Source organism: Sparus aurata, chromosome 2 (genome assembly GCF_900880675.1).
Source record: "Sparus aurata chromosome 2, fSpaAur1.1, whole genome shotgun sequence".
NCBI classification, from domain to species: domain Eukaryota; kingdom Metazoa; phylum Chordata; class Actinopteri; order Spariformes; family Sparidae; genus Sparus; species Sparus aurata.
Window position 1 is genome coordinate 32,273,920 of NC_044188.1, and position 10,441 is coordinate 32,284,360.

Below are 10,441 nucleotides of genomic sequence, written 5' to 3' on the forward strand. Positions count from 1 at the left end.
TGTAAAAATGGTTAAAATTCCTACATGGTTTATCTGATATGGATGCAAACAGTTGTCTGTGGATAAAAAAAGCTCCAGTGTACTAATATTCGTATAAAGCGCAACATCAAAAATATAGTCTACTTTGCTATTATTATGCAATTATTGTCTAATGCTTTTAATCCAGAGAAAATAAAACAGAAACATCTTTAAACAGAGTTGAATACACACATTAAACATTCAAATAATTTATTCACTCCCAAGACACTCCCAATCATTTGGATTTGAAATCTTAAAAAAGGGTAAACGTGCTGACTCTAATCTTTAAGATGAGTGTGTTTGCATCCACATCAGTTAAGCTATGCAGGAACCCCAAAAATGTGTATAGAGATAAACATTTTGATGACAAATCATTTGCAGTCAATAAAGTTAAAACAAAACAAAAACAACAACAAAAAAAGCCTATATTTCACCTGACCGTTGGCCTTGCATCTTGCTTGTTGTGAAGGTTTTGTCTTTCATGGACTTTAAAGGGCTCATTGTTTCCTGCAGTAGATGTAAACTGATAAACAGGTTGACGCCGTACATAGAGGCTTCTGCTATCATCACACAAATGTGCGTGTGTATGGATGAATGTGGAAAGTGTTACGTAGCGTATCAAACAGTTGATGGCCTGCTGTACTGGCAATGACACTTCTTCGGTCCCCAAGTTAAGGCGTTACAATTTGAATGTTATGTCCAGGATCAACTATAGGCCCTTTGCTGAGCTCTAAAATACCATCACAGGGACCCAATATAGTTGTGACATCATCAAATCAGAGCTTGAAGTCAAGCTTTACTTTACTTAACATCGTCATTGTTATATTTCCAATACAGTACCACTACAATCCAATTACTTTTACACTATACTGTTAACAAAGCTTCCTTATAATTAAAAACACCTTTCTGTGGGATATATCCCTCAAAGTTGGTACTTGAGGTTCTGGGCCAACCTCTAGAGGGCAACAGCTGCATTGGCGCTGCCACGTCCACGTGCTAGAAGAAGATACACTGACGTCAACACGTTTGAGCATGCCTACTACGCTCGTACATAAACAAAGGCAGGACGCAAAGCCACTAGTAACTCTGTTCTTCTGTAATTGTATATGCTTTCATTACCTATAAATTGGACAGCAACTCATTTCTGGAGCCATGGATAACGCATTATTGATGCGAGTGAGTGTTTTTACCGACCAAGGAGGCAGGAAATACATGGAAGATGTGACCGAGGTCATAGTGGAGCCCGAGCCGGGAGAAGATGAGCCGACGTCGGGTGAGCCGGAGGATAGCAGTGGGGCAGACTGCACTGTCACTTCTCTGGCCGGGGACACGCATTCAGACTGGACTGGTGAAACTCTGACCTCCCTGCATGCACCAGATGGACCATGTGAAACTTTACGGGCGGAAGGTCAGAGTATATCGGTCGAATCATCTTTACTGGGAGGTCAGAGCCCGCCGCGAGCGCAGCCGAGCAATGCAAGTCGTTCCCGCCGTTCCGTCGCCTTCTTCGCAGTGTTTGACGGGCACGGAGGTCGCGAGGCTGCGCAGTTTGCACGAGATTATTTATGGGAGTTCATGAAGAAGCAGCGAGGGTTCTGGTCAGACTGTGACCGGGAGGTCTGCTCGGCTATACGCAAAGGATTTGTAGCCTGCCATCATGCTATGTGGAAAAAGCTCCGTAAGTTTTTACCAACACTTCTAACTGTTAATCATGACATAACATTGTCATCTGTTAATAGGGACATTCTTTAACCCCACATCTCAGTTTGGGTTGCATGGACACTACATCAATCTAACGTTAAATAACACTATAGTCTGTGTGGCCTACACCCTAAAAGTTTCTACTCAGTGGCTCACTGCTAGCTCAAAAGGAAGCCGAATTTACCAGATTCCACGGGTTTTGTGAAGTCAAGTTCTTTTGTCTATGCAGCTATGTAAATTGTCAAAGAAGTTACTTTAAGTGGCACCATGTTAAATATTTGCTATCACTGTGCTAGTTAAATACACATTGATGAACGAGGCTAACAGTTTTAGCAACTAAAGGCGACATAGCTAACAAAGTTAGCTGTAGCTACCGGGTTAACGCCAAACAAAGCCTGCCATGGCGGACACAGACAACCGATTATCAGTTCAGCGGTATACTGATATATTATTTTCTGTATAGTAGTCGGCCAACATGTTGTTGCCTTGGACCTACGACATTGCGTAATTGTATATGTCGTTGTAAATGCCCATCACAACGTATCGTGAAGTAGCATGTGTGATCTATTCATACAATCACCGGCAATCTGTCCAGATGTCTGCCTGGATATGCCTGGGCATGCTAGGAGTTTAACAGCTGGTCTCTCACACACACACGCACACCCTGTCTGTAAAGCGCATGTCTGATTACATTGGAGAGCCTTGTTTTGTGACGAACTGCCGTTAAGGTTACGATGTTGGCATCTGTGTCAGTACATTTTGGAGCCTTTATTTCCTGCCTATTATATTGCTTTTCTGATAAATGTGTAGTTCACTGTACTGTAACCCATACCCAGGGAATGTGCACTTTATAAGCACTAAATAGTTATAGATAATTAAATTATATCCTTAATTTTCTCAGCTGAATGGCCAAAGACCCTTACAGGCCTTCCCAGCACATCTGGTACCACAGCCAGTGTAGTGGTCATCCGAGGAAACCGCATGTATGTGGCCCACGTTGGGGACTCAGCAGTGGTTCTTGGGGTCCAGGATGACCCCTCAGACCCGTTCATCAGAGCTGTGGAAGTCACACAAGACCACAAACCCGAGCTACCGAGAGAGAGGGAGCGTATCGAAGGTCTGGGAGGAAGGTAAGTTGTAACCTACATTTCACAATATTTCTGCATTGTGACTAAACAAAATATATAGTTTTTTAAGGCTCTTGGATTTAGCACATTCAATGCAATGGGTAGATATATTTGCAGCCTGGCTAAAATGTTATTGCTCAGAACACATAACCGCCACTCTCTCTCTCTCTCTGAAAACAATTCAGTTGGAGATTCCTGTCAAAACTCATTTTGATTTAGCTGCCAAGGGGACCCTCACTGAGTAAAACTGTTGTATCAGCTTATTCATTCTCACGACTCAGCACCACCACCACCCTCTATCTATGACAAAGAAGCGATTGTAACCAAGAAGCATTTCTCTTGCACTATAGCAGATGAAAATGTTATCAAGAGATAACGTTCCTTCTACTGTCTGTGGCTTGTCTACCGATAAGATGTTGCGATACTGATTGGCTCCTGGTGGCTTGACAAAAAACAAACTTTTAGGCTTACTTGAGAGGGTAATCTCCACAGTTTTAAAGTCTTGCTTTTCATGGTTAAGGCATTGCTATTTACTGTAAGCATGTAATTGTAGATAATAAAGCATTAATGCAGAACAGTCTAGGACTGCATGATATTGGGAAAAACAGACATTGTGATAATCTAGATTTTTGCAATATATATATATATATATATATATATATATGTGTATATATATATATTATGAATCATTATTATTTTCCTAATACCGTATTCAGTTTTAGTAGAGCCAAACTACTTTAGATTGCATTAAAGTGATGGAAACATTAATATGTCATATGCCACTTTATAGCTTATGTAATTATTTTAATATTTAACACGTGCATCGTTATTTTCATGCCAACTGAAATTGATGAGATGTATACTTCAGTTAGGCATTGTCTTCGTCAATCTTTGGCATGTTTCATATAATACAACAGCTTTTAGTTAAAACATAATTATACAGTAAATGGGTACCTGCAAATGCAGTCTGTATACCAGCAGATTCATAGAGAACTATTAATTGGGATAAAATTGTGTGCACTCTATGCTCACCACAGTACTGTGTTACTGGTGTTAATTGGTGGTCTGGCATACACCGATTACATTACTTGCACACCGCCCACACTGTTTTTTAAATCAAGGAGAAAAAAATAGCACATATTTAGTTCGCGTTTGCTGTAAATGAACACAGTGCTCTAAAGATAGTAATAGGCTTTTATTGTAAAAAGCTTGGTCTACGTGTCTGCCGGCACCAGAGGGGCTCTTTAGGCTTAAGTACATAACAGTACATTTCGTGCACAGTAATGAGCAGTGGAATGAGGGGTCTCAAGCTTTAGGAAAATGCACTTTAATTGAACACAATAAAAGTATAATCTTTAAAACAATTATTGACGATAATTTCACAAAACATATATGAACAACCAACCATATACAGTAACATCTGTGCCTCTGTGAAGTAACCTGTCAGTAACTTGAGATTGACAGCTTTCGCCGCGTCACAGTGGCCCTCGTGCATAGTAATGCTGCGTTTGAGACGGTACGAATTTTCCGACCTCCTACTAGAAAAAGTACACTGGAACACCACTCAAAGTTGGAGTCCTTACTTGTGAACACAAATCCATCTACCCTGAATGATAATCCTGAATCAGTGATCAGTGTTGCTTGCTTCATGGTTGACATCTACCCGGTGCTTGTTAAAATCGTTGAGCTGACATTATCAAGTAAACTCAAAGTTTCTTGTTGCGCCTTCTCCAAACCTGGCGCTAGCGTTACCTCCGTTGTGGTGTATGCGGAGAGACGGCGCAGCATGCACCTGCATCAAACGGTAACAGTATAGAGACAATGACAATGATAGTTGCCAAGCATAATATGACAATAGAACCATGGATACTGGCAGCCAAAGTTGTTATATTAAGTTCATTATTCTAATAGCTGTGAGAAATAGCGTAACAGGCTTCATAGTCTCTATAGCTGGCCCACTGTGGTTTGTGATTTATTTTCATAAATCATTTCAAACAGGTGTGTGATTGACCTGGATATGAAGCGTCCATAGCGCAAAATGATATAACGTATAACAGTGTTATGATAAGGTAGCAGTTGATTATTAGTTCACCACTGTAGTTGCCACAGATACCCACCATTGCACTATGTCCGTAACTTAGCTTTGTTCAGCCTCATATGCATAAAACAACATTGGCTGACTCGCCAAGGAAGCTGAGCTAAGACACCTGTATAATAACATCATGACTCAGAGAAACAGTGGCCCATGGGAAAAGAAACACTGTTTCACATTGTTTGCAGGGGTTATTCCTATAATGTTTAGAAGTGGATTCCTGAAATTTGTGGCTACTTTGCTTGGAGTAAGAAGCAGCCTCTCTTTTCACTGCTCTCCTGTCTCTGCTAACAGCGTAATCAAGAAATCTGGAGTGAACCGGGTCGTTTGGAAGAGGCCAAGGCTGAGTCACAACGGCCCAGTCCGTCGAAGCACTGTCATTGACCAGATACCATTCTTGGCAGTAGCACGAGCTCTCGGTGGGTAAAGCAACAATCACAGTTATCACAGTTATCACAGTGAATAATCTGTTTAGATGGAACACAGATGAGCGATTGGAATTATATGACTTGCATCTGACCTTTGAAAAGTGTAAAAATACAGAACTTAAAACATACTTTCGGTAGCTATTATATGCCGTCAGAGATGTAAGAGAGTCCAAACAATTTTACCAAACAGGTGTGGGTTATTCCAGAGTTTTAAGGCCCACACAAGCCTTTGGTCATCAGTCTTACTCAATACTGACTTTTGATTTGTTTCCATCAAAAGTAAATCTGGTCATTGCTTTCCTTTGTCCAGTTGATCAAACACTGAAGTGCTTTTTTTTTTTTTTGCCAAACTCAGACTGTGCTCTTATGAAGAACTGTTTAGACAAGTGAAAGACACTAAAGTATTCCACTTTTGTTAAAACAAAATAAATACCTCCGTTACCTAAATACCTTCAGCCAGTCATCATGGACAGTGTTCGTCCAGAGTCAGTCAGTGGTGCCTTCACCTAACCCTCTCTTCTCTGCAACAGGTGATCTGTGGAGCTATGACTTTTACAGCGGGGAATTTGTGGTTTCTCCTGAACCAGACACTTGTGTGGTTACCCTTGATGCCAAAAAGCACCGCTACATTGTCCTGGGCAGTGATGGTCTGTGGAACATGGTGCCACCTCAAGAGGCTATCTCCATGTGTCAGAACAACGACGAGGCAATGGTGAGTGGAGCGCTAGATCAGCAAAGAATTGTTTCTGTAAAGGACAGGTTACTCTTCATCAGTGATCATTTTGGATCAATATAGATAAATGGCTTCTATTTCCACCTGTCTGGATTGTGGACTGTTGTAGAGAAAAGGTTAGGTAAGCAAACATAAGCAAAACCGGCTGTATAGCACTTCAATAATAATCTAACAGAGTAATGTCCACCTCACCTCAGACCAGGTCAGTATAATAACAACTTTCCATACTGCAGGCACCATGTGGGGTATCAAGTGCCCGGCAGCTGGTCAGCCACGCTCTGCTGCGCTGGCGTCAGCGCATGTTGCGGGCTGACAACACCAGTGCCATCGTGATTGCCCTGCAGGAATTTGGGAGCTCCCAGGATACCCTGCACCATGAGGAGGTGCTACTCGACTTGGCCAAGATGTCCCAGTGTCCTCCAACCACCATATCCCGTGCGGACACTCCACTCCTTCAGGTCAGGGCAAGATGACAACAAACACACCAAACTTGACAACACTCTTTCCACCTCAATGTGGGATATTGAGGCATTGTTAGGGAGTGTAACAAAATCAGACCATATGTTTTTGTTATATTAAACTAGGTTTGGGTTCAGTTTATTTTCATCAGAATGTCAAGAAAGAGTTGCAATCCACCGTACTTCATGACTGAAGCACTGTATTTTCAATACACCCATTGCTAATATTGTGATTGTCAACACTTTCTTTTGCATGGTTTCATTTTCTTAGACAACACTTCTCCCCCTAAGATGTTACTTTATACATCATATTATTACATTTTTTCTGGACCAGATCATTTGTAAATTGTATTAAAGGATGGAGACATTAATGAAAATGTTTTCTTTTTTTTAAAAAACCTGTTCTCCTGCAGCGCCCTCCAGAAGAAGATTCTCCCTCTGCCATGTGTGAACTCCTGCCTACTTTGGAGCGAAGGGACGGACTATCAGGAAGTAACACCCTATACCACATGAATCTGTCTAACTCATTCACTCTGACGCCTCTGTGTTCAAACAGTAGTGCTGAGCTGCCCAGTCAGTCCAGTCCCACTGACAGGACAGTTGGCATTCAGACACCCAACAGCAAAAGAACTATTGACGGGTCATCATCACCACCATCAGGCCAGTCGGCTAAGAAAGCCCGTCGCAGGACAGCTGCCAGGCCACCGCTAGTCCAACACAACGCAGAGAAGAAACAGAAAGAATCCAATAATGTATCGCCCATTCTCCAGCAGCACAAGACAACAGTGTGTGTGTACTGAAACAAACACACACACATCAACCTGCTGCTTCCCACTGTCAGCCTCATCCCCAGTGGCATATCTGTTCACTATTTTAGCTATTCTCCTGCACGTTCTCGCAGTTCAAACCAACCTTAATCAAGAGGCTTGGAAAGTGCTGTCTTCTTGTTTAGCAGCGGTACAGTGCTCGTTGGAAAACATTAAGGTTTTTAGGAAGAGTCGTCATTTTCATGAGACAACTCGTGTCTTTGTTTCAAAATCCCTTCCTGAGATGCTAATTCTTGTCTTCTACATAATCAAATTGTTGATGTGTCTTGCCTCAGCTTTCTGGTTACAGTTATGAAAAAAAACAAATAAGAACTAATGAGGCAGGTGTAAATATTATGCATTTTATAGGTGAGTACTGAAAAGAAACTGTTTGTTTAAAACAAATCTATATTTTTTATACATTCTTTAATTGTGTGACGATAAAACATGAAAGTTTAGGTGAGCTCCACCACAGCTTCTATCTCCTCTCCCTTTCTCCATATACTATTGTGTGCACACCCTGTGTTTAAACATATTTATGTATTTGTATTCTTATAATTGTACTTTATCACTGGAGATTTGTCTTGAATATAAACTGAAGGTGCTGCTACAGTCACAAACCATAAGCTACTACATTGTGTGTATTGATATAAAGATGTGTGTTATAAGTGTTGGTAGCATTTTATTCTTTGACAGTCTGTATTTTCCATGATACATCTGCCCCAGTGTGGTTTCAAGTGATGAGAATGTTGTTCAATTTTGAATTGCACAATGCATCTTAAGGGACAGATCCACTCTCTTAAACATTTTACATTGTTGTGATTTGTAATGAATCATTACAGTTTAGTTTGCTGGTGACTTCCTGTGAGCCTTTTCCACCCCTTCATACATCTGCTAGTGATTTTCTCTGATTCCAAGAATGCCTTTCAACAGCCCTCTGCTGTGCTGAAGCTTTTGCAGAGGTTGTTGTGTCTTTCCTTACAATGACAGATTTTCCCCCCCTGTGTTTGCCCAATGTCCAGGTGGCTGTAAAACAAAGACTTCCTTTGGTTCTGAGGGATCAACACAAAACCTGATGTTTACAATCAATGTTGATGATTATTTTGTGCTGCCATACTTTCATTGTGGCTATTGATATCATATTGTCTTTGTTTGGTCATTGATTCATGAGAATAAGAGGGATGCTCCATCAAAAGCATGTTAGTCCCTACAGACAAGGGGACTGTCTACTTCGCCAGTCAACCCTGCTACCTTGTTAAATCTTGCTTGCAACAAGGCAACTTCTCTTTGCCCTGTTAAGGCTGACTGAGAGCTTTCTTTAGGATTCTTTTTATATCAGCCATTGTCCCTCCATGCCGTAGCTGCAGTTGTATTGTTACTGATGTATGCACAAGGCTCATTTGCCAGTAAATACACTGTATATGGTCTTTCTAAGAGAAATATTTTTGCACTATTATGGTGACCATAATTGTCTTTGACCTGAAAATGAAAATGGTGCAGCTAGGAATGGATGATATAATTGGAGTCAATAATGAAAATACAGCAAATGGAGTATGTTTGGTGACAAAAAATATTTGAACATGTAGAAGGGAGTCCTCAGTGTAGTGTTTGTAGAACATGTCTGAGCCCTCTTTTGTCTCTAATGGTTTTGTAAACATGACAAACATTCTTTTCTATGAGAAATATTAATTGGGAGAGAAAATAACCATTACACCAGTAAGACATATGCCTTGGTCTTTGTAAAACCTTGTTACACGATGATGTATTTTCATTAACATAAGTGCAATTTCTAACAGGAATTTGTAGCATTACGGATTGATTTAAAAATATTGTATAATGTTGATTGACAATGTTGGAGGGGTTTTAATGTTCATGTTTGACACATTCGCTCAGCAAATACAGTCTGTTACTTGGCTCTAGATCCCTGTATGATTTTTATTTAGTATATATTAATAGTCTTATTTACTCTGTTGACATCCCTGATTCAGATTGCTGTGCTAGCAGCATACATTGCATGTGTATGGTGTAAATGTGAAAAACACATCTGGAAATTAACCTATTTAAATAAAAAATTAAGTAATTACTATACAGTTCAAGTAGATACTGACTTATTTTTTATTGTTAATTATTGATTATTCTATAAATGTGTTATGTTCTCACATCTTAAAGCTGCTATAAGTCATATATTTTTAAATAAGTGTTAAAAAGCTCCATATTCCAACAGTAATCACTGTCAATCAATATAGTGTTTTATCAGTGACCCATGTCTCTCCTCCCTCTGGTCATGCTGTAAAAGAGTTAGGAAATGTTCTGGTATTCCTGTCTACTTTATTCAATCAGGTAAGAGAACTCTAATAAAAAGTGGTCCTGTCTGCTTCAGAAAGCAGGATCCTCCTGTTTGCTGCTGGCCAGTACTGCTGCAAGTTAATGTGGTGACACAGAAAGGAGGGAGGGGATTGCTGACTGTTTAATGGACACAAAGTAAGCTGAAAAAAACGTTAATAGCAGCTTTAAATTGGATCCTTCCAGTGTTATACATTATTTTGATATTGATACTTTTCATTTTTATTTAAACACCTGCTTGTTGCTTTTTGAAAAATCATATATTAGTTGAAGAGCTAAGAGTTATATCTTATCAGTTATAAATCTTCTCATCACTGTCCCATTCCTTTGTCTATAGGCGACTATCCAATTTTTACGATTGATATACTTAACATAAGAGGTACAACTGGCAAGAAACAGCCTGTGTTGACCTGTGGTGGAAACACTGATTCATGCTTGGATTGAACATACTCGGATGTTTACTAACGCAACATCCGTTGTGCGTTTGTCAAACGTCAAGTTGGAAAACATTGTTGGAATCGGTAATCCATGTGAAGCCTTCGAAATAAGAGCGTAAAAAATACCGCCTGCCACAATTATTGGTAACGTCAAACAGGCACATTAAACGGTCAGGGGCAAAGCTTTAATGCCCCAAAGGATTTTTCAAAAGATAATACAACGATTTAATTCCAACACATTTCATGATATTTCACAAGTATCATTTTATTTTGAAAGCATATCTAGGAAACCGCAATG

General features: G+C 40.1%; 1 protein-coding gene across 1 annotated transcript; it reads left to right on the top strand.

The window, feature by feature from the left end:
* The first annotated feature begins 1,033 nt into the window (after positions 1–1,033).
* Positions 1,034–9,459, top strand: ppm1da (protein phosphatase, Mg2+/Mn2+ dependent, 1Da). The gene is made up of 6 exons (XM_030405459.1): positions 1,034–1,696; positions 2,621–2,849; positions 5,233–5,357; positions 5,897–6,078; positions 6,333–6,557; positions 6,971–9,459. Exons 1-6 carry the CDS (start codon positions 1,171–1,173, stop codon positions 7,355–7,357), a joined length of 1,674 nt encoding a protein of 557 aa, XP_030261319.1. The 5' UTR covers positions 1,034–1,170; the 3' UTR covers positions 7,358–9,459.
* Positions 9,460–10,441: the final 982 nt, after the last annotated feature.

Coding starts and splice junctions, on each gene's coding strand:
- ppm1da (XM_030405459.1), top strand. CDS start 1,171: ATGGATAACGCATTATTGATGCGAGTGAGTGTTTTTACCGACCAAGGA. Junction 6,079..6,332: donor AGAACAACGACGAGGCAATG/GTGAGTGGAGCG, acceptor TCCATACTGCAG/GCACCATGTGGGGTATCAAG. Junction 6,558..6,970: donor CGGACACTCCACTCCTTCAG/GTCAGGGCAAGA, acceptor GTTCTCCTGCAG/CGCCCTCCAGAAGAAGATTC.